General features: G+C 35.5%; 1 protein-coding gene across 1 annotated transcript in view; it reads left to right on the top strand.

Annotated features, from left to right (window-relative positions):
• The window catches only part of LOC118189158 (uncharacterized), a 52,620-nt gene that overhangs the window by 14,655 nt on the left and 12,148 nt on the right, over positions 1–25,817 (top strand). Inside the window, exons 4-7 of the mRNA XM_035359706.2 lie at positions 783–932; positions 3,305–3,456; positions 8,969–9,224; positions 18,834–19,267. Of these exons, the coding sequence (XP_035215597.2) occupies positions 783–932; positions 3,305–3,456; positions 8,969–9,224; positions 18,834–19,267 (992 nt within the window). The remainder of the gene's footprint in view (positions 1–782; positions 933–3,304; positions 3,457–8,968; positions 9,225–18,833; positions 19,268–25,817) is intronic.

The raw sequence follows: 25,817 nt of genomic DNA, 5'->3' as shown, positions 1-25,817 counted from the left end.
GTAGGCTGCTCTTTTCAAATGACTCCAAACTGTCATGTGGTTGCCGCCTCTGTTTTCTGACAGCTTGCGTGCCGGTCTTGCTCCCCCAGTTGCAAAATTTCATGAACCTTTTTCAGTGATTGGCCGAGCGAGGTACATCTTTGACATCGAAATTTCCGGAACGGAGTCGAGCAAACCACTCCTGTGTCCTTTATTCACTCACAGCATCCCCACTGTACACTTCACAAATTTTTCGGCATGTTTTTGCAGCCTTTTTACCTTTTAAAAAAAGCATCACATAGCGTATTTATTCAGATATTTCACTAATTTTCAAATCAGTATAACTTTTTACACGAGCATCGAATTAGAAAACTAATTTCACAAACAATGGAAGCTGATTGTTATCTTTTAAACATGTGTTCGTTTGAGACAATCGAGTGAGAGTTGCTGGATATATAGGCATCAACACAATCTAGTGGCAAAAAACGCGGATACTTTTTATATGACCCAATAGAATGTCCATTTGCATATTAGTTCTTCTGAGATTCCAAGCCTTAGTTTTTATTTAAAAATAAGTCTGCGATAAAAGCAATAAACCTTTTAGCTCAATTATTATATTGCTATTGAGGTTATTATATTGCTATTGAGGCTAATATAAATAATTTCGCATATTCTTTAGAGCAAAATGTTATTCTTTGTTTGAAATGTGAAGAATTAAATATAATTGTAAATATTCTTTTCAATTGTCGCATGTTGTTTCTTTAACAATCGGTCTGCTGAGTAATATTTCTTTTCCTTTTTAGGTTCAATTATAGGAGGTACCAGGATTTCGTCAGTGTCCGAGATTTTGAAGAATATGTTCGTCGAGAGGTGGATGACGTCAGAAGAGCATTTTTCAGCTTTGGATCCGATAACATGACAACTACTAGGGACAATGACGATGCATATTCAAGGTTAGTGCAAATATTAAGCTACAATTCTGATTACATCAAAATATTTTTATACTCAATAATTTCCGAAAACATAACACTAATGATTTATTCAATATTTTCTTAAAACGCTACAGGCAGAATTCCCGTAGTGTCTTTCCTCGCGAGCAAAAATAATTAGAAATGGCAGAATATTTGTTATAGTCAACAAAGCAAATGATTTACGTAATAAAATTTAATTCCTGCTGACGAAGAATTATCATGCTAAAACTCATGTGATGCTCAGGAAAACACTTGGCACAATATTAAGATAATCGCCTTGTCGTAAATGAAAAACTGATACAAGAAGACATTTTCAGAAAGAACAAATGGAACAGCTTCAGTATAGCCCACCTTCAAAGTTTGGCGAAATTTTTTTTGGCGCAAAAGCGCGTGAAATACGTTGTTTTGAAAAATGGTTACCATCGAGATTTGCGACGAAACTCCGTGTTTCAAAAAGGGCGGCCATCTTGATTTCACCAGAAATCGTGGCTAATAGAAATAAATTTACGACTATTATACACGATTTTAAAAGAGAAAAATGTTAAGGAATGATTAATGAAAATGATTAACGCTAAAAGGATGTAATTTTTAAAAACAATGTGAAAACCTTTAGATATTTCGCCCTTAACAAATAATTCTATAATTACGAATTAATTAACCCTTAGGACTCCTATGTCGAATGGGACTCGACATCGTATTTCTTACACCAACTCCTTTGTCGATCTAGACTCGACATTATACATGGTAATTTCTAAAATAATTGAAAATATCTAAAACTGTCTTCTTTTTTCTTTCAGATTTTTTGTACTATCTAAATAAAGACTAAATTTATCATATTTGACCAGTTTATATTATCTTAAATTCTTTTTAGTATTATTTTTACATTAGGATTAAAAGAGTCATTTGTAGTGTGTTGTAGAGGTCGAACACTCTACCCAAAGCCTCTGTTGTACTTCAGGGTTGAAATGACACCAAGCTCAAGTTATAAAACAATAGCGAGAATTTTAATAAAAATATAAATGTAAGAACGTAAGATTACATCAATCTGGTATGTGGATAATACTTAATGCAAATGTACTGTGCTAAAACAACAGCATATTCGGTAAGATTAGTCCGTGCTAAATCTCCTAGCGCGACAAAATACTCCAAGTAGAACAATGCTATCTTCAGTATTGCCGATGGACATACGGTCTTCTAGCTTGGAAAAGTCGGCTCGTTGAACGTGCAGACGATAATTTCGAACTCCCGTACACACTCACTGAGGTATTCGGCTACACTCTCTTGAAACAACCTCGCTTCACGATGTCCAAACCTCGACTTCCCCGTCGCTTGTCATATGCTGAATCATAGCGAGAATATTCCCTCGGGTAAGAAACAGTACAGTTGCAATATCCAAATCGCATTCCAAACCCCATTCAAGAGTCCCTTTGCCTGGGAAGTATATCCTTGGAGGACGAGATAAGGAAAATCTGCGTGACCTTGCCACAGTAGTGCTGTCTTCAAGAAAGCAAGTTCCCAACGCTTTAGAGAAAAATCGTATTTTTTGTCGTCTTTGATATTTTTTTTACATAAAAACATGTGTTTTAATTAAAAGAATAATAATTGAACTGCTATATTTATTTTATGTGCTAATAAGTATAAAAATATAGATGCCTTGAATCAAGAGAAAACAATCATTCACTAATGAATATGAAAGTAGTGATGACGAATGTATGACTCAAATAGATAATGAACTTGAATTATTGGAAGATGGTATAAATTTTACAAAGGCGTCTGAGCTATTGTTTTCCGTTCCTTTTCAAACTGCGACCGATTTTGACGAAGAAATTATTATTAGAAGAAGACGACTTATGAGCAACCATCTATTTCTACATATAAAAATAGGCAGTTTGTTGGAAATGATGAAACATTATGGACAAATGTTACTGAAGAAGACAATTACCGTCATAACATAAAATTCTCAAATGGTGAAAATGTTGGGCCACAAGTTCCATCCGGCTGCTCATTTGCCGTTTAATAGTGAAACGCCACAAAATGCAGCTTTGAGGCTAATAGCCCTTCTGGGTTACTGCCCCTTTGGGCTAAATGATAAATTTTCTTATTATATAGATTATTATAATGGCACGATATATAATTATTGTATAGATAATTTTGATCTTAGGTTACATAATAATTTTACAGCTCATTATTATATGTTTAACACTAAATAGAAAGTATATATAAAAAAATTACCAGCGCAATGAAATTCTGTATATGCTCTTACAATTTGTGTGTGACTCTTATACGTCGATGATATGCCTTTTTGATCTTAGTTTTACTTCAAGTTCTCAAAAAAGATTCTGAAATTTTTATAGGTACAAACTCCGTCCCCGCGTCATGAGGGGTGTAGGAAGCAGAGACATTGGACAGAAGTTTCTCGGAGGCAAAGCCTCTTTCCCACTCGGGTTAGCCCCCGTGCCTTTCCTGGAATGGGCTAATCCTGATGGAGAAATAGGAACAGCCGTAGGTAAGAAAACAGTTTTCAATATTACGATTATTTTCTATCGTAAGAGTTGCATAAAGTTTGTTTGCAGTTTCTGGAATTCTTTAAAATTTATATGATATTTAATTGATTTTCCAGCAAGATGATAGCCATTCTAATTGATCAATGTTTTGATATTCTTCTGAAATTGTAACTGATATTCAATAATTGAGGGTGTTTTTAGTATACGCGGAACTCAATTTTAATATATGTCTTTAGCACATGAAATTGCTTCTTCATCATTTGCTGCGTCAAAAATGTGGTATTGTTGTGTTCCTTTTCTTGCAAAAGAAATTTTTAACAGAATAATTCCTGTTTTTATTGCACATAAGGCTAACTACTATATTTGAAATAATAAATAACGTTACATCTTTACTGAAGCTGCATCTCACCAAAAAATGCTTATTTTCCATCACACTATACCGTTTCCTCGGAGATGAAATAATGCAAGAAATACTTATGTGAAATGCAGTTTCTTTTGCCAGCAGAGGAGGTTCTCAAGTGGCAGGTTTTCATGATCAATTTCAGTTAAGGCAGATGCACTCTAGAAATTTATAATCAACACAAAACATTTTGTATACTACTTGAAAAAGGTTTACAAAATTTTAAATGAGTTTGAAAACGGAAAATTACTAACGATGTAATCAAATCTAAATCTGTCATTTAGCCTGTATAGTGGTTGCGGTATAGCCGGTTTAACGTCGCTGACTACCGCATAGAAGTGCCGGGTTCGAATCCCGGAAAAGCAAGGATGTTTGCAAATGTATAGTGTCAGTGCGGCATGGGGACACTATAAATATGCGGATAACCGAAGGTGAAAGGTTGGTGATGAGAGATGGGAAACCCTTGAATTCATTCCATCGGGATGCTCATCTTCAGACTTGAAGGCGGAGCTGAGCGAAGTCGGACTCTTAATTGTATGGTGTTCAAGACTCTTGCCAATGACTGGAGGAATCCTGCACTCGTTGCCAAGATGAATTTCGGGGGCTAGCCAAAAGTCCTCTCGAGCGGTTGGTGGCAGGGTAAGGGGGGCGGGACACCCTCAGACCCGTCCCCCACGAGGTGCTCTCCATCAAAATTATGGCGGAACTGAGCAAAAACGTACTGTCACCTCTATGGTCACCAAAGCTATTGCCAACGACAGGTACAATATTTCAGGCAGTATTCCGACAAGTATATTTCACTAGTGCCATCTGACCGGGATACTGGTTAACGACGCTGACTGCCGTACCGAAGGGCCGGGTTCGAATCCCTGAGAAGGCATGGATGTTTGTAAATGTATAGTGTCTGTGCGTCATGGAGCACTCTAAACATGCGGCGAGCTGAAAGTCCTCTCGAGAGGTTGGTGATAAGGCAATACAGGGGTTGGTAGTAGGGGAACATTCCTTCAAAATTGGGGCCGGAACTGAGCGAAGTCGTACACGTACCTCTATGGTGCTCAAAGCTGTTGCCAACGGCAGACACAATCTTGTACTCCTTGCAACCGTGAATTTCGTGGGCTTATTTCTGATGTTACTGTCAGACAAATGAGATAGGTCACAACACAAAAATCTGCTTTATTCGAATCAGCTTATGAACTATAACGTGATAAAAATGTATATACTTGTTTACAATACAAAATATTCGTTATAATACTTAATCCATTGATTCTCATTCCATAAAACATGAGCTATTTCCACCAGCAGATGAGCAGCTTGTTCTCCAGGGAAGCAAAGAATCGTTTTTCTTTTCATCGTTTAGATAATTATGTAAATGGTCAAAACAATAGGATTTGCAGTGAAAAATTTCCATATGGTCTCCCCAATTCGCAGTGAAACTCAAACGTAAAATATGAAAGAAAAACATCAAAGCTATATGCGAATAAATATGAAACAGAAAACTGAAAAAACACAGATCACATTTTGTTCCATTTTTCATAATTTGTGATGGGATGTTTTTCGCAGTCTTTAGTTGTGCCGGGAGACCGTCTGTTTTATTCGAAACTGTTTCTTTTTTGTTTTGTTTGCTTAATTTCTTTTATACATCGTTCTAGCTTTATTATAGTATTTGAATAGAACATGTGGCAACGATTAGATAATTCTATTTTTTAAATGATATAAATTTTGTGCATTATGAGTTATAATATGAACGAAATATAATACTGTTAAGTGAATCTAGCGCCAGAGTGTCGCTATGGTAAACAAATATTTGAGTGAATTTTAAAGAATGCATTTATTCTATTGTGGTTTATGCGCTGTCGGCGAAGTAGATTTAATTCAATCCAATAAGTTTAAATGAAATGCAAGAAAAAAGGCGTATAATTTAATATTTCGTACAAGGAAGTCATGTGGTGTACACATCAGATTTTTTTTTTTTTTTTTATGGCGGCCATTGATTGTTTATATTTGAAACAGCAGACTAGTGGATTTGTTGCCAATCTAGAGGAACTTAGCTTCGCAACAACAAAGATAACGCCTTCATTTATTATTGCCAATTAAATCATGCTTAATCGTTTCCGGAATTTTTTCGAGGAAATTAGTGTTTAAGATTTACTTCGTAATTTTTAATATAGATATTTTGAGTTTTTATGTATTTTTGCCTTCTCGCGAAATGAGAACTGAATTAATTGAAGGAGAAATACTCAATTGTCTGTGAAAAACTGTTTCTTTTTTTTTTTTTTTTTTTTTTTTTGCTTGCTTAATTTCTTTTATACATCATTCTAGCTTTATTATAGTATTTGAATAGAACACGTGGCAACGATTAGATAATTCCATTCTTTAAATGATATAAATTTTGTGTATTATGAGTTATAATATAAACGAAATATAATACTGTTAAGTGAATTTAGCCCCAGAGTGTCGCTATGGTAAACAAATATTAGAGTGAATTTTAAAGAATGCATTTATTCTATTGTGGTTTATGCGCTGTCGGTGAAGTAGATTTAATTCAATCCAATAAGTTTAAATGAAATGCAAGAAAAAAGGCGTATAATTTAATATTCCATACAAGGAAGTCATGTGGTGTACACATCAGATTTTTTTTTTTTTTTTATGGCGGCCATTGATTGTTTATATTTGAAACAGCAGACTAGTGGATTTGTTGCCAATCTAGAGGAACTTAGCTTCGCAACAACAAAGATAACGCCTTCATTTATTATTGCCAATTAAATCATGCTTAATCGTTTCCGGAATTTTTTCGAGGAAATTAGTGTTTAAGATTTACTTCGTAATTTTTAATATAGATATTTTGAGTTTTTATGTATTTTTGCCTTCTCGCGAAATGAGAACTGAATTAATTGAAGGAGAAATACTCAATTGTCTGTGAAAAACTGTTTCTTTTTTTTTTTTTGTTTTGTTTTGTTTTGTTTGCTTAATTTCTTTTATACATCATTCTAGCTTTATTATAGTATTTGAATAGAACACGTGGCAACGATTAGATAATTCCATTCTTTAAATGATATAAATTTTGTGTATTATGAGTTATAATATAAACGAAATATAATACTGTTAAGTGAATTTAGCCCCAGAGTGTCGCTATGGTAAACAAATATTAGAGTGAATTTTAAAGAATGCATTTATTCTATTGTGGTTTATGCGCTGTCGGTGAAGTAGATTTAATTCAATCCAATAAGTTTAAATGAAATGCAAGAAAAAAGGCGTATAATTTAATATTCCATACAAGGAAGTCATGTGGTGTACACATCAGATTTTTTTTTTTTTTTTATGGCGGCCATTGATTGTTTATATTTGAAACAGCAGACTAGTGGATTTGTTGCCAATCTAGAGGAACTTAGCTTCGCAACAACAAAGATAACGCCTTCATTTATTATTGCCAATTAAATCATGCTTAATCGTTTCCGGAATTTTTTCGAGGAAATTAGTGTTTAAGATTTACTTCGTAATTTTTAATATAGATATTTTGAGTTTTTATGTATTTTTGCCTTCTCGCGAAATGAGAACTGAATTAATTGAAGGAGAAATACTCAATTGTCTGTGAAAAACTGTTTCTTTTTCTTTTTTTTTTTTTTTTTTGTTTTGTTTGCTTAATTTCTTTTATACATCATTCTAGCTTTATTATAGTATTTGAATAGAACACGTGGCAACGATTAGATAATTCCATTCTTTAAATGATATAAATTTTGTGTATTATGAGTTATAATATAAACGAAATATAATACTGTTAAGTGAATTTAGCCCCAGAGTGTCGCTATGGTAAGCAAATATTAGAGTGAATTTTAAAGAATGCATTTATTCTATTGTGGTTTATGCGCTGTCGGTGAAGTAGATTTAATTCAATCCAATAAGTTTAAATGAAATGCAAGAAAAAAGGCGTATAATTTAATATTTCGTACAAGGAAGTCATGTGGTGTACACATCAGATTTTTTTATTTCATCAGCGAGTATGTTCTTAACGGGCCGTCCAGACGATATAGTTGTTAAGGGAGTCTGATTGCGATACCGAAAGTCCGAGTTCGAATTCCGGAGAAGGCATGGATGTCAAATTGTTTGTTCCTTCATAGGAGGTAATGATGGCCGCATAATAAGTGCCACCCCTTCTGGCTTTAGGAATGGCCAGTTTCGTTATAGTCACATGCCCGCCATTGGAAAAAAAAATTTTTCTTAATGGGATCACTCATAAATCTGCTGGAGAAATGCATCTCCAGTATTGCCTGTAGATCCTTAGATATCAGTAGCTTTTCTCTTTTCTCATACCCCAAATCCGATAACTACAATACCGCAAACTCATGGTGAGTTTGCGCATGCATTTAGTTAGATGTGGCATCCATTTGTTGCCATACACACATCTTAACGATATTCAAGTTCTTCCCACACGAGCTTAAGAACGTCTGGTGTAACAGAGTGATTAAGATCTGTGATTCTCTGTTTTAAATTATTAATGTCGTCGATACGTTCAACTGCACACATATTGCTTCATATAACCTCGCAAATAGAAGTCTAATGGCTCATCGGCTACTGCGCAGCTACGGAGAGTTTTCCTTTTATTTGGTGAAGATTTCACATTTCTATCTTGTGTTCTTGCTTTTCTGTGACAGGTCAAAAGTGTACTATGAGTTTACGGACACTCTGTATTTCCACCTACGTTTTGCGTATTCGCTTAAGTAAATGGCAGCTTTGACTGCATTTACCGTCATATCAGGTCAACAAGATTATGGGCACTGATACTTCAAGCTGGAAAGCATGGCAATCAATCCTTTACTGTTCAGGTTTTTGCTTTTATCTGGCTTAATAAGTTTGAATTTTATGATTCAAATTTGTGCATTATTTTGCTAATAATTAAATTTGATGTTAACTATTGTTCGACAAGCCTAGGTATTATGTTATCAGCTGGTACCCCAAACCTCAGAATAACATTTAGTCATATACCCAGATCCTTTAAGAGTTTAATTTTTTTTCTATTTTGTTAATTTATTTTTGTTCATGGCCGTACATTTCTAAGTCATGTATTTTTCAATTTGTTTTTCTTCCAATAAGAATGTTAATTCTGTACTTTTTTCCAGCTGCTGCATGTGAGGGCGTCCCTATGATCGTGAGTGCTTTTTCGAACACGCTGTTGGAAGAAATTCGCTTCGTTGCTGATGATACCATTCTTTATATGGAGACTTACGTCTTCAGGGATAGAAGGATTACAGACAACATTGTGCGACGCGCTGACAAGACTGGCTACAATGCAATTGTCGTTACAGTTGACGCTCCAGTTTATGGAAATATTATTGAAACTAATAGGAATCACATGGTGTTGCCAGAATACCTACAGTAAGTTAAATTACATTAAATTAAATTTCCAGATTGTAGTAAGTAATATGTAACATTTTTTAAAGGACCTTATGAATTTACGCTTACAGGAAGACCTCAAAATTGAAGTTTGATTTAGTAGACGGTAGTCTGCATCAGAACACACTGTAACTGCGTGAGGTTTAGCTATTTATTTTTTAGCAATAGTTTTTTTAAGTTAAAAGACTTTCTTATTACCCTCTTTTTACCCACGCTTTTCATGCCAGAAATAAGGATAGCCAGAGTTTATTCAGATTTTTCATGAGATAGGCGAGAGTTTATCTAGATTAAGATAGAAAGAAGCACTATTTAAACAAGAGTTTCGGAAGTTATATTTAGAGCATATCTGTCTATTTCAGGCCACGTTGTGCTCTGATTATTAGCGACTTGCGTTAGCGGCGTTGAGTGTTCTAGCCATTCAGCTTTGTTTCACCGGTTTACTATAAACCAAAACCATTCCTGCGCATTAAAGTTTTTTTGTGAGCCGTTAGGCTAATCTACCACACCTTGTTACGTATTAAGTCAGAAGTGCTTGGCTTATTATAAACCAAGTTGTATCATTTGTTTATTTTATGCTTGAATAAAAGGGTCTTATACACCTTTCTTCTGATTTCTGTTTTGTTTCACAAGCCTAGAAGATAATTCTTCAATAGTCTTTAAAGACTATGTTACCGAAGAGACGTAGACGTTACAACTTAATATTTAAAACGGATCATTGTCGAATATGGAAAACTGAAAAGAATCGGTGTAGGTTAAATAGAAATAAACATCAGTACAATTTTATGCATTTGTTTAGATTGGTTTCTTTCATCTGAATGAAAATTCTGAATAATGTAAAATAATTTTGAAGATTTTATTTGGTGACCTACTAGAAAAATTGGTTCAATAAAATAAGAATTATCTATTTCTTTAAACCTTTAAAGTACTGTAATTTCACATTAGATTGAGAACAGAGAAAAAACGGCTATTGTTAGGAAAGGCATGCTCACAGGGCAGAAGGTTTTCCACATTTAACGACTATGGGTTTGATTATAAGAGATATATGTAATTATAATATGATATGAAAGAAGTGCGAAGGAGTTCCAAAATTCATTGCAAGTTAATGCTTGGAATTTCTGCGAAGTTTCTAAAGAAATTTTTTTTTCAATATTGCCTTTGACGTAAATTACAAAGAAGGATGTATTTCTAAAAAAATTCGAGATTCCTTCCTACTTGATCATCAAGATGTTTTTACAACTCTGTAGAATCAAACCAATTTATAACTTCTATACCATCTTTTAAAAATTAAAATCCAGTATCAGATCTATACTTTTTACAGAACATTTCGTGCTTCTAATTATTTTCTGTGATACTATTTACTTAAGAATAAAAATAATTAAATATACTTACATGTAAATTATAAATCTTATTTAAAATTTGATTTTAAATAAAAATGCCGTTTTTCATAAATAACAAATGAAATCTTCATAATTTATGCAGAATCTTTTTTATCTGTACTCAGTGAGTACTCAATAAATCATACAGATCCATTTTAATAATATATTTAAGGACTTTTCAAATAGTTTTTAGTAATAAATAATACAAGTAAATAATAGAATTAAGATTAAATCTTAGGTTAACACATACTTTTTATAATTAGGAATTAAAAAGTTTATTTTACAATTATGAATCACATTTTATATACAGTACAGAAATTTATAAAATCGGTACTTTAAATCTAAATGGTGGTATTTTTCTTCCTCATACATTTGCTCTGAGTATGTTTTAAAACAATGTACCTTTATTTTATATTAAAACAACACTTAATATTTATCTTTGGAATGACGAAGTTTATATTCAAGTTGAAGCAGCTTGTTGCTTATTTCACGCGATTATAGTCTATCGCTTTAAATGCTTTTTTGACAAATATATATATATATATATATATATATATATATATAACGGCCCTTCTGAAATATATTACGCCCTAAGGGGCATTTTTTTTCGTTCATACCCATGCACGTGCCATGCCAAGGAGCTCTTCGAAAAATCGTCTATATACGGTGTATTTTGATTTTGTGAATGTGAAAATGATATTTATGATGCCTTAGATGTTCCGGTTTCCGTAGTGGTGCTTTTTATTTAATTCCGGTGCATATGAATGAAGATATAAGCATATAAAAGTTTCAAGTCTTATCCGGAGGTCATTAGCATACGAATTGTAAGATTATGCTTTTTCTACTTAAATAGACTGTGCAAAGTACTTTTGTCGATATATTTGGATTCATTACACCTTTGTATACTGAATTTTATTGAAATGCATGGCGTATTTTTCACTTTATGAGCATTTTACTTTTCGAATAGGCGGTTAGGCCTAGTGTGGCCGCCGTTTGTTTACAATTGAAGACTTTCTGTTTTGCACCAAGGGCATTACAACTTTCAGTCAATTGAAAATTACTATTATTTGATATTTTGTTCCTCTCGCTTGGAATGACTGCCCGATAATTGGTGCACCGGTTTTGTATGTTTTATGCCCGCTTACGATTTATTGATTTGTGCAGAATTCTCGAGATTTAAGTGAATTTTGAAGAGTAATTATGTGTTTGGCATATTTTGGTTTTTATATGGATTTTATAAAGAATTGATGTGTTTTTGGGCATATTTAGAAACTTAAACGTTTTCTTATAAGTACTTATAGATTTGAGAATACATTGATTTTACAGATTATTGTTAACTGATTTTAAATAGCATTGTCTTGTTTATTGTATTCGAGTGAATTTTGTTAAATAGTACTGTGTTTGAGAAATTTAATTGTGTGTTCATTTTTATGAAATCAGAGAGAATTTTGTTTGAATTAGGATTCCATCAGTGCTACTGGAATTTTGTAAAATAAGTAAGAGGAATTTTGGATGTATTTTATGTAAACTGTTGTTGTAAATAATTGTATTCGTTTATACATGTAATTTTAGAATAGGCAGATTCTTCTATTTTAACTGGTGAATTTGAATATTATTTTTGTATTTTATCGTTTTTATGCTGTTTTAAACTTTCAGTCTTGGAACCCGGCCACTTAGTGTTTATTTAAGAGTAAAATGCCTAATACCGAAGAAAGAGTGGAGGATGAAATAATTACTCCTGAGGAGGAAGAAAGTGATATTGTACTAATTGTAAATAGTTTACACAAAGTTGTAGACAAGATTAAAACCCAACGTAAATTTGGTTGCATATTAACTGATAAACTAACGTATGGTTTAAATAAGATCTTGACATTTGCTAGTGGCTTTATTGATAAAAAGAGTTCCCAAGCAGTTTGTTCTGGTGCTTATGGAAAAACTAATGAGTTAACTGCTATTAAGGAAGAGATTACACGGATGAGAAGTGATATGACTCTTGAATTACAGAAATTGCGCGGCGACGGCCCTCCCACTTATGCTAAAGTTGCAGCCAAGGGATTGGACGAAATTATGATTAAGCCTGTTGCTCCTGATGTAAATGCATATGATGAGATTTGTAAAAAATTCAAGCCAGAAGAGATTGGTATTAGGATCAAGAAATCCTCAGTTGGAGAACGAGAAGAACTAAGGTTAAAATTAGGTGATAGAGAAGAGGTGAAGAAATTGGAGGATGCAATCGCTAGCGATGAGATTCTACAGAGAAACCTGGTCACTAGACGAAAACGTTTTATTAGACCTCGAGTAATTATTTATAATGTTGATGGCAATACTTTGAACGCAGAATTGGAGACTCTTTAAAAAAACTGCTCATGTTCAGGGAATTGTGTTAAACCTGTATTTAATTTACCATCGAAAAATCAAAGTATTTCGCACACAGTTTTCATTGTAAGTGGATTATGTCAGAGAGAATACTTAGAGTCAAAATGTATTAATCGCGGTTGGAGGTATTATGATTTGAAACTTTTTCTGAGACCTAGACAGTGTACCAGATGATATTTCTTTAGCCACTCTTAGAGGAATTGTCAAGTTGAGATTTTTTGTTCGAGATGCACTGGAGAACACTTAGGTAAAGATTGTGAGAGTAAAGAGTTGAGCTGCATTAATTGCACGTATTCAAATGAGAAGTTTCAAACTAATTTTGATATTGGCCATCACGCAATGGACAAAAATTGTCCTTGTTTACTTAGTGAATTGAATTTTCTAAGAGATCATTTGTATATTGATTGTGAAATATAGCTTTCTTATTGTATGTTTGTGGTTGGGTTCCTAGTTTTATTGTATTATTTTGTTACTTGTTTGTATATATATGTTTTCGAGTTTTTTTATTAATTTATTTTACCATGATAATTGGCCGAGGACATAGAGGGATATCTTTCACAACTCGAAATGATTATCCGAAAATATGACGAATTTATCATTACTGGTGATTTCAATTCTAAACACCCAAGTTGGGGTGCAAAGAGCATTGACGCCCTTGGACGATTGGTTTTTGATTTTATATTATCTAACAACTTGATTTTATTAAATGATTTTAGTTCTCTTGCGACTTTTAAATCTAGTATTGGTGAGGGCTGGACAGACTTGATAATCGTCTCACCAGGCTTGCCTTTTGACCCTGAGGCTTTTGAGGTATTAATAGAGGAAAGCTTAAGCGATCATCGATATCTCCGACTATCTTATGATTTTAACACTCACTGCACTCCTAGGGCAGTTTTAACAAAAGATGTTCATCGAATTATGAGATACTGTAAGGAACTGGGTCCTAAAATGCAAGAATTTAAATTTGATTTGTTTAAATGTTGCTCTTCTAATGACTTAGAGAACTGTATTGTTAAATTCTTCAAAGAATTATCTATGGATGCCAGTAGGAAACTGCGTGCCAGACAGACTGGACGTTCAGAAATATCTTGGGGGACTCCTCAACTTGCCCTTATGCGTCGACGAATTCGAGCTATGAGAAAACGTTCACAGGTACCAGGTTTGATGGATAATATTAGAACTAAAAGAAAATTTATTTACAAGAAAGAACTAGCCGTCTATAAACGTCTGATAAGAAAGACTAAGTTTGAGACTAAAAAGAAGTTTTTCGTTAACAATATACATTATTATGATGGCTTTTATAGGACTGCTTCCAAAAAAATTAAAAGAACTGGTACCTTAAGTAATCCCCAACAAACTGATGATTTAGTTGAACTTAACAGACAGACAGTTACACAGGTTCTCAAATTAGGTGTGCCAGAGAGATTTATCTTAATGATGAAGACCTGGCAGTATGCTCTGAAAGTGATGTTGCTATTACTCAAGTGGAGATTAAAAATGCTACTGATCAATTGAGGCGCAGAAGTGCTCCAGGTCCTGACCATTTTAATCCAATATTTGTACAGACTTTCATTTATACTTTTCTCGATGTTTTTACTTCACTTTTTAACCATTGCTTAAAATTTCATTTATTCCCAAGAAATTGGAAACTCGGACGTGTCATTTTGATTCCCAAACAAAATAATAGGTATAGACCAATTGTCTTACTCAGTGTCTTCGGTAAAGTTTATGAAAAGATACTGATAGAGCGACTGAGATTTTATTTAAACAGTCAGAAGTTGCTTAGTCAGCGGCAATATGGTTTTTCTGTAGGACGTTCAACAGAGGACGCTCTTTATGATACCTTAGAATTCATTAAGCGCTACAAAAATTCTCACCATGCGGTTTTGCTGTCTCTGGACGTTTCGTCGGCCTTTGACTTTATACACTGGACTTCAATCTTACAAACTTTGATCGGGCTAAAGGCCCCAAAAATTTGGTTCAAAGTTATATGAGTTATTTCAGTAATCGAAAAATCATTTACAACACCTTCTAAAGTGAAGATGCGCAGATTGAATTAGATATTCATATGGGATGTCCGCAGGGTTCCTGCAGTGCTCGCTTGCTTTGGAACATTATATTGAACAAATTTCTAATTTTAGAATTCCCCGATGATGTAAAGTTTATTAGTTACGCAGATGACTCGGCAGTCTTAATGAAGGGAGATTCTTTGGAAAAACTTGAGCGTTTGTTTGAAACAGTTATGAAACCGCTGGAAGATTGGAGGATTGGTGAGGGACTGGATTTTAATATAGCCAAGACTTCTGCGATTTTCTTCCCGCGTTGCGGAAGTAAGGTGCGGCCACCGCGATTTAGATACCATGGTCAGAGAGTCAAATTTACAGACGCCATCAAATACCTAGGCATTATTATAGACTGTAAACTTACTTTTGCAGATCACTTTCGAACAGTTCACCAATGTTCTGACGATATATTAATGTATTATAAGCGATCGTTCTCCGGTGATACCCTCTATTACAAGGCTCAAGTGTTAAAGGATATATTAAATTGTGTTATAGTTCCAAAGATACTTTATGGAATTGGTGCACGGGGTTACAGAGCGGGGGAACTGATTAGACTAAGGAGCAAACTCGACTCAATACAAAGGAGTTGGTGCCTAGCAATCACAAGATGCTTTCGCACAGTGTTGACTGAGGTGCTCTGTGTTCTTGCCGGCACGTCGCCTCTTTCTATTATGTATAAATTTTATTATGAGAATTTTTTATTTAAAACTCAGAGAATGGAATTTAAACTTTATAATGACGTTTTAATTACAAAACATATGTTTGTGAGATTTTTTACAGATTTTGTACATCCCTCAGAGTATTGTACCTTTTGCTTTGATTGTGTTCTTCCTGTAATAGGAGAAATACACTGACGGGTCGAGACAGGACGGTCAATTTGGTGCAGCTTTCGTAATTTACTTTTTTGGTGTCGAAATTGTAAATAAAATGTACAGATTGAATAGTTACAATTCTGTTTTTCAAGCAGAATGTTGTGCGCTCATTAAGGCTTTACAATGGATTAAGAGTAATTTGACGTGTGTAAATACTGTACATATTTACTCTGATTGTATGTCTATGCTGCAGTCTCTGTCCTGGGCCCGTACAGCCAATGTTCTAATTTTTGAAATTAAGTGCTTGTTAAAATTGTTGAAACAACGCATGGATGTTTATTTACATTGGGTAAAGGTCCATGTTGATTTTACCGGAAATGAAAGAGCCGACGTGCTGGCAAAACAAGCCATTTATGATGAAGGAGTTGAATTCTTTGAGACGTCCGGTTCGAAAAGCTATGCTATTAGAAATATGAAAAATTTTTATTTGAATATCTGGACATTACAATGGAAAGAGACTGAGAGCTTCGCGGGTTTATTGCAGCATATTAAAATTAAAAACGAAATGAAGCCGATTAGCGATATAAATCTGAATCAGTTCTTGACTGGACATGGCCGTTTCCCCGCGTACCTCTCTATGTTTGTTTTGCAAAATTCAGATTTATATGGCGCTTGTCATGTAGTTGGGAACGCAGAGCATTTCCTCAATCACTGTCCTTTGTTAAAGGATTTGAGAATCGAATGCTTTAGTGATAAACCATTAGGTATTGAAACTTTAAAAAGATTCTCTAGATATGCAATGTCTTTTATAAACAATAATAGAGTGACATTTGGTGTATTAGTTTAAATTATGTCTTTAAATATTTCAATTATTTTGTCTAATTTTTTTCCTTTATGTATTATTCATGTGTATGTATTGTATGGTGTATTGTCTGTTTTTTTAAAATTTAAACATATGTTTACAGCACATATTTACAGTTTAGGCACTCTGTAATAGCATCTTAGATCATAGTCTATATATTTTAATTGAATTATAGGCTTTTAAATTATTTTATATGTTTTTAAGATAATTTTATCAATTCAACAATCATTTGTGAGCTGAGGATTTTATTTTACTTGTGGTAGTTGTATTTTATTTTACTTGTATTTTATTTTACTTGTTGATGTAGTTATTTTGTTCTGCTCTAACCGGGGCTTTAAGTAGCAAAGTTAAAATTAATATTTCTGTCAGATTATAATTATTTTCTATTGCATTTTTAACTATAGAACATCTTATTACGTGCGGCCTTGGTGTGACCTTCTGCAGGTTCTTTTCCTTTTGGGAATTCCCCAATGGACCTTTGAGGTGCTTAGTTACGAGTATTTATGTCGTTTTATGGTTTGAAGCGAGTTTTATTATGTGACAGAAACTGCCTCTCTGTGAGTGTTTTTGTCTGTGATTGTTTGATTGCGTAAGTGTTTGTTTGTGTTTTGTGTCATTTTCTTATCTTTAGTTTTTCTAATAACTCTTCTTTATTTTTGGTTGGTTATTTTATGTTTTCTGTGATGTTTTCTCAGCGTGGTTTGGAGGAGGGTTGACGTATTTTTAATCATATGGTCCCGCTGGGACAAGGCGGATTGGGTCTCCCTCGAATAGTTCACGAATAGTTCACCCATGCACGTTTCGAGAGCATGTAAGCTTATGCATCATTGGGATAAAAGTATTTAAAAACAATATATCTTTAGAATTTTTGATAGAAAGTCTCGCGCGCTGGAAATAAAACTGTCCCGCCACGTCCGCCCGTAAGAATTATGTTAATTTTATTGACAGTTAAATTTTTATGTTAAAGTTCCTTTCCTGTCGATTCTTAACTTCAACTTACTACTTCCGGCCAGAACGTGGTTTTAGAATCACGTCTGAATACATTATGAAGAAGAGCGGTATTTAACCGCGAAATTCTTCGGTCTTACGGAGAGAGTTACCAGGTATTCTGTCTGCACGCGTCCGGCTTTTTAGGCTACTCTCTCGTAAGCTTTTATTACGCTCGGCCGTACTTTAGGCCCTTGATAGCTTCGCAGTCAATTAGAGTTAAGGCGCCAACTCGGTTAGAATCTTGATAGCTTCGGCTATATCTCTTTAGTTTAGATTAATTTTAGTTTACTTCTTAGCCTTTTAAGTTCAAGCCCAAGTGTCGGCTTTTATTGGACACTCTAAGACGGAGTTCTGTTAAATCTTATTGGAATAATAAAGAGTTAGTTACCCTTCCATCTTGTTGTTTCTTGTCACACGATTAGTGATTTCACAAGTGATTATTCGCTTATGAGTTCTTAAGATTCTTCACGTTCAACTGTAACTTAGCATTTACAAAGTGAGGAACTCTACACAGTGTTGCCATCGCTCGCTTTGAAATCGCTGAGTTTATTAATCAAAAATTCGTTAAAGTTTTACAAAACAAGAAATAGGCAATAAAATGAATTCCAAATTCAGGCTTCCAGGCGCCCATATTCGGGTGGAGAACTACATTATTCAAAATTTGATTGCTGTAGGTACCATTGTTTTTTAACAATGCGAAAAACATACATACATTCATATAGATTCTTCATTAATTAATTTCTTTAAATGTAATACACGGCGATAATATTGGTGGCAACAATTTGAAAAGTGAAACGGACATTTATAGGGAACAAACGCAAAATGGCTATGAGCTATTTTGGGCTAAAACACCACCAACAACAGCAAAAGATTCTTAAAGGAGCTTAAGTGTTGTGGAACCTATATGCATTTTACTTTTGTTATATAAAAAAATGTGTCTGTGAATGTTTCCGCAGAAATGTTAACGAAATAAAGAAATTCAGTATACGATGGAAAGCAGAATATCTGTTTTTATATCAAGTCGCTTTATAAACTGATTAGGAGACTAATAGTTATGTAGCTGTACCATTAAAACCAATTGACTAAACTAAAATATAACTCTTTTTTGGTAGCGTCCCTAATATCGAGGATGATAACATAGATTTCGATTTATCCATCTCAGTAAGTGGTTACGGACTGGCCGCAGATGCAGAAGTTGATGGGCATGAGAAGCATTTCTTCAATGGACAACATGATATACACAAATACGAGTTAAAAGATGATGTCAAGATTAGAGAATATACAGACATCAACCAAAATAACATTGTTGGAGCCGAGGCTGTCTTCGAAGTGGGCGGTATTGTCAGAGAGAAGCACCATGGCCTTGGCGCGGGCATCTACATTGGAGAAGACAGGAAAGATCAACGTAAAATGGGCTTCTGTATTGGCTCCTACAGGTTTGAAGAATATTTTGATTACTTAGTCGATAGTGATCAAGACTGGGGAGATTTCAAGCACATAAGAGATGCCACCGACTTGCCTGTCATCGCCAAGGGCATTCTTACTGGTAAGTAGCTGTTACCATATTAACACAGATTTGAATAGTAGACTTCTATGTGTATACTGTTGTTATCTTGCGTGTTAAGAATCAGGTCGCGAATTAATACTCAGTAATTTTAGGCTGTTTGTTGTATCTCGATTCAATGTTAACTCCGAAAACGGATTGGTGCTCTGTATGAGCTCATGTAATGAGGCCAGATCACTTTTATATGTTTGAAGTATCATACGTATATAATTTTGTCACAGTTTTTCCAAATACTCCCTCAGTAGCTTTTATGACATCCGGTTATTATCTTTAAAATATTAATATTACTTATATTATTAATTATTATATTGTTGCGTTTGTACGGGTTCGTGGATTTGGAGTGATGGGCGACAACACTCGACGAAGAATCAAAACACAATTTATTTGAAAGTATAAGTCAGGACAGTTCGGAAAACAGGTTTACAGTCGTCGAAAAACGCAATCAGTAACACAGCCTATTAGGCTGTAAAGGTATTTATAAGGTGATTATAACGGCGGCTATTAGGTGAAGACAGCTTCACGGCAAAGTATTAGAGTACAGCTCTCGACTCGGTTCGGTCGTTCTCGGAATTCAATGTACTCTCCAGACTCTCCGCGCTATAACTCGCGATACACTCGATAGGCTCAACCATGCACACTCTCGATGCACTAACTCGCGATATACTGCTACTCTGCGTATTGGCAGGGTTTATATAACTTTTGCCTTGCCTTCGAGAACACTCTGGGCCAAACTGGTAAGAATTCGTTCCAGACTGTTCTCCATTCATCTAAGGAATATCGCCAATTTTTTCGCCAAATGGGCGATTTCACGCCAAATCTGGCAACAATGCCTTCTCTTGCTGTTTTCTGGTAACCCTAAACGCACTTTGCGGGGAAGCTATCTTACCAGATTAATTTGGATATACGGTCTTCACCTCCTAGATGAGGTATCACCGGAATGTGACTCTCACCTCAACCTGATCTGATAAGACGACCTTATTACGAGCATCGCCTGGCCGACCAGAGCGCCCACTACCAGGCACTGCTTTCTGAGATATAGTCGTGTACTAACAAGACTGCTCAAGCCCCCCCCCATGTTGGGAAGCCAACAACAGTCTGGTGGCGGGCCCGTCTGTCGCTCTTCCTTCGGAGGACGTTGCCGCCCCTCCACTACGCCGAGGTGGACCTTCAGAGGGGAGCTATTTTACCACAGCTGGACATTTCGTAACAATATTGTTATTATTTTTAGCGTAATTTAACATTTTCCCTAAAACCTCTTTTTTAGAAAAAAATGTTTCGCAGATATTCTATAAGGTATTTCTCCCGCCTTCCTAGCGTGCCTTCGTTGTGTAGTGGTTCTGCACACTGGGCCGGTATTCCAGAGGTCCGTGGTTCGATTCCCGGCGAAGGTGATTGCCAATTTTTCATCCTGCCTGCTTCCAAAAATACCTAATGTCTCTACAATTCTTTAGATGTGTATTTACTTGATATGTGACGTATGTGTACTTAAAGTTTTCTTTGGCCATACATACTAATGCCCTTACACCTAAATATGTGTATTGAACTTCCGATTATAGCACTAAGTTACTCGTAATGACCAAAAACTGGCATGTAAACCTGTACAAATGCACATGAGAAGTGAACTTTGTGTGGGTTTTAGGTGAATACTGTAGAATATGCATTTCAAAATAGGATTTAATAAAAAAATAATAAAACCGCCATAAAATTTTGGTTTTACTTAATTCTATTATTTTCTACTCTAGAAAGGTATGCTGATATTTTTTTTAGGCAATATGGTAAACGCTGAAAAAATTATATGATGCCATTAAATTCGAATTAAGCTACACTGGTGTGCAAAAATTAAGGACGAGACGGTTTTTTCAATATAACTTTGTACAAAAGCTTTCCAAATCAACACATTTAATACCGTAAGATCTCCAATAAGTAAGGACATGAGTAATGTAAGCAACACTTACTAAAAGAGAAATCAGAGGAATAAAAAGAAGCTGTATTGAAAATGTAGCATGGAGCGCAATGCGACTGAAGGCCGAAACATTCCTGTGATGGGTGTCCAGCAAGAAACATCCGATCTTTAATAGGGGATATGATCTCCCCTGACTGCTAGGCAGGTTCCACAGCGTCTGCCCATGTTGAGAATGAGGGTGTCAATGAGTTGTTGAGGCATTGCTGCCCATTCGTCTTGCAGCTTCAATCGAAGCTCCGGAATCGTTACTGGTGGTAAGGTACGAGCTGCCAAGCGTCTGCCTAGAAAATCCCATACATGCTCGATGGGATTGAGATCCTGAGATCGTGCCGGCCAATCCATACGTTCAATATCCTCACTCTCTAAGAGCTGTTCGGCAGCTACTGTGCGATGACATGGTGCATTGTCGTCCATGAAAAGGAACTGCGGACCTATAGCGCCTCTAAAAAGACGCACATATGGAAGAAGAATCTCGTTACAATAACGGGTCCCGTTGACTAAACCTGCGTCGAAGATGTGAAGGTCTGTACGACTACCAAGCATGATGCCTCTCCAAACGAGAACACCGCCACCTCCATACCTATCCCTTTCAATGATGTTCGAGGGATGGTTGCGGCTTCCCCGCTCTCTCCAGATGAGTATGCGATGAGAATCGCTACTCAGACTGAATCTGCTCTCATCTGTAAAGAGTACTCGTCCTCATTCATTGTCTCTCCAATTCCGGTATTCCCGGCACCACAGAGAACGCCTTCTCCGATGGGCAGGCGTTAGAGGTACACACCGTACAGGGCGTCGTGCAAACAGACCACCACCGTGCAGTCTTCTGGCCACGGTAAAACGCGATATCGGTCGTCCAGTCGCCTGTGTCGTGTGTCTAGAGATTTCTCCCGCTGTCTGCCGCCTGTTTCTTCTGGCCTGTAAGGCAATATACCGGTCATCTGCGGGTGTGGTTCCTCGTGGACGACCACTACTAAACCCCCAGATAGCTGTTCCTGTAGTTTAAAAATTGTCTCCAAAGTCGTGAAACGATGCTGTGAGCAATTCCGAACTCTGCAGCCACACTTGTCACACTGCGGCTTTCCTCCAACTTCTCAATGATTCGACCTCGGGTAAAAGCATCCAGATGTCGTCTAACAGATTGATTATTCGCCATTTCTCGCTGAGGCAGCAACTCGGTGTGATTTTAACTGCTATACGGCGTGCAATCTCTTTGCCAGAAATACTGATCTTACACCGACAACATGCTTTATACTACTCAGACACTCCCCCATTACGTCTACCTACATATCTGCGCATGTGCTACCGTATATCACTTTACTTAATTTCCTGATTGGTCTTTCTGTCCGCTCTGCCTCTTCGTTCAGCTGATATGCTAATTTTTCGACCTTCGTTCTTAATTTTTGCACACCAGTGTATTTTAGTTATTTAACAGCTTGTGTACGTTGCTCCATCGTTTCCTCTCATGCTGTTTCATACGCGTTTTCAATTCCTTCTTCATTCCTCTTTTACTGGCTTCTCTTGTGTTAGTACATAGAAGAGAATATGTGTTTATTCTACAGCATTAACTGTTGTTCTCTGTCTGTATTTATATTTCTGCGTTTCTATCCCTTACATTTTCAGATTCTTTACCCGTAGAAATAATTTCAGTGAAAAAGCAAGACGGATTTCTGCTTCTTCATACTTCTTCATCAGCAGAACCTTCCTCTAAAGCAGGGTTTCTTAAACGTTTTGGTGTGGGGACCCCATAATATTTACAAAAATTTTGTGGAACCCAATAAGCACGGCGCTAATCCGACACACGCGTGAGTGAAACTGTCAGTTTCCTTCACTTGTATTGTAATATACTGTTACGAATTTTAAATTTAGATAGGTAATTTTAGTAGAATTATAACTAAAAGTGTTGTATTTCCCAGTGCAATGCAGCGCGAGACAAATTTTTAAGAGAAAGCTATGCCAGAAAAGTAAAAATACAAGGGCACGTGCATTTAATTTTGAGTAAATGGCTAACTCTGTAATTTTTATTGAAATTGAATAAATGTAATTAACCACTATGTCAGCTGTAACCGTAATTCCATCCTCTTATTGTTTTGCCTTCCAGTAATTTTGAGAAGCAGAAAGTAGTAGAAATATCTCCGGCCGGTTGAAAACTATTTAAGAGAGAGAGAGTCAGCTCTCAGTTGCTTAGTTACTATTGTTGCTAGTTGTTTAGTTCAGCGTGAACTGAAATATCAGAATATCATATTTAGTTAACTTATTATCGGACTAGGGCATTCAATCTATTACGAACCGTACGCACGCAACAATACTATTGCAGTTTTACGTCATTAACTTAAGTTTTAAAGTAAAATAAACGTCTCTATTATTACAAAATGCGTCGAAACGTTTCATTTTTTCTTTGTTTGTATTGTCTTATATTTATCTGTTTTGAGGTACATTATGTAAAAATATTTGGTAATTGTAAAATTATTATAATAAGTAAAGAAATATCCAAACTGCTGAAACTTTTGGAGACCCCCTACTGCAAGTCCCGCGACCCACATTTTAAGAAACTCTGCTCTAAATCAAAACATTGATTCGAATGAAGAGAAATCTCTTAGGTTGATGTTAGTCAATCTCTATATATTTAAAAGAGACACGCAGAATTTCCTCTATATATGTATAGAGCAAAAACATTCTGCTCCATTGGCGAGAAATAGAAAGAGGGAAACATGTGAAACATAACTGAAACTAATAACTAAACTAAATAAATAGCTGTAGTGCCTTCTACTGAAAAAAGTATGAATAGGAGGAATAGAAATTATAACATGAGACTTGGAGAAACCTTTGCATGAAATAGATTGGAGCTGAAATTGTTAACCAATGCTGAGATAGTTCGGTTAATTGGAAGCGTTCAAAAAATTTTAATAAATTGTGCTAAATTTAAAAGAATAGTTAATGGATCTACAGCGAATAAAAAAATTATCCAGTTTTTCTTTTTTAAGAAATAAGATTCATGTTGTTTATCCTAAACTTAAAAGTTTTAATCATAAACTTAAATTTTTAAACATTATTTAATGTTTGAAAACTTTAAATTTTAATAAAATAATCAAGTTTAAAGACAGAAAACTAAGCTCCAAAGTGTTTAACATTTATAAGGTATTTTCTCCCTCCTTTCCACATACTTTTCCGCTGTGATTGGAAGCATACTCGATGCGTATTCGAGAGTTTCAGGGTTCGAGTCCTGGCGAGGGCATTGCTCATCTTCAAGTTCCACTATCAATGAAACCTAATGACTCTACATTTGGCGCCCGAACTAAAAGTGGTAAAGTGGTAGATGATAATTCATCACCTCCAGGACTTGGCGATTGGATCCTCTAATCCCTAACCGCCCTTTAAAAGGGGAGTATATAAGGTATTGGCATTGCACACGCTCCCCATTTTTTTTCAAACCTTATGATTCTAACCATGTTTTATTTAAAAAAAGGAGAGATGTTTAGAAACTGATAACCACTGACAACTAAGTTAATGAAATGGATAGAAGTAAAAAGCATGTATTTGGTTAAAAACATTGGTTAAAACCACCATCAAATAGTGAAGAAATATGTTTGTACACAGGAACTAACAAAATTTTGTAGAAAATAGAGCAAAGCATGGACGATTTAGATGGAATGTTTCGGCAACATTATATAATTATTGTTTATAATAACTAATAAAAAACTTCAATCTCCAGCCTAACGTTTCCTAGCCAAAGTCAGAATCATATCAGCACTAAGTCCAGAAATGGATACAAACGGAATTCTGTGCTTTGACAGCATATCTATGTTCTGAAATTCATAAGGATTTTTATGAATTATTAGTAGATAAGTTACCCAGATTATTCCGCTGTTACTAACTAGGCTAATGATGACATACTTCGATTGTCCATTTAGATCTATCACACAGGAATTGTTTGCCCAATAGGAGGAGAAGTTTTTTATGTCAGATGCCGATGACTACTAGACATATAAGCATAGATTATGTAACTTTCTTTCAGCAGCTCAGCCCATCAGCGGCCGAGCGGTAAAGTCGCTGAACAGTGGTAGTTCGGTCTGAGTTTTGAATCCCGCGAACGGGCTGGCCGCATGAGCGATTTCCTCATGTGTAACGTATATACGAGCCAGTTTTCCCTTAGAAAGTCCTTCACGAAGGTATCCCTTCCCTTAGGCAGAGAGCCCTCTAGGCTTTGCCGTAATCACATAAACCAGACATTTCGGCAGCTCAGAATCAAAGGAAAACACATCACGACGAAGTGTCTCAGCCCAGGAGGTGTAAAAAATGTTAACAGAAGGAAAGAGAGCAGATCGCCTGAGGATTTTGGAGTAAGTCTTGACAATATTTCAACAAGATTCAGATCAGCCCTTGTTTACTCGTAACTATAGAAACAACGGGATAAAAAACATATGCTGTTCGTTTGATCCGGAAAGTAAGCAAGACAGAATGACCTGAAAATATAGTAACTCTAATCCTGTGAAGCAAAACTGTGATGCGTGAGCATCATCAGTCAAAGTTGTGACTAGTCACAGTTGTGATCAGTCAAAGTTGTCTTTTCAG

The sequence above is a fragment of the Stegodyphus dumicola genome, chromosome 5 (genome assembly GCF_044657685.1).
Source record: "Stegodyphus dumicola isolate Sdum_Otavi_A_Nest chromosome 5, ASM4465768v1".
In the NCBI taxonomy this organism is placed as follows: domain Eukaryota; kingdom Metazoa; phylum Arthropoda; class Arachnida; order Araneae; family Eresidae; genus Stegodyphus; species Stegodyphus dumicola.
This window is presented reverse-complemented; position numbering and strand designations above follow the sequence as displayed.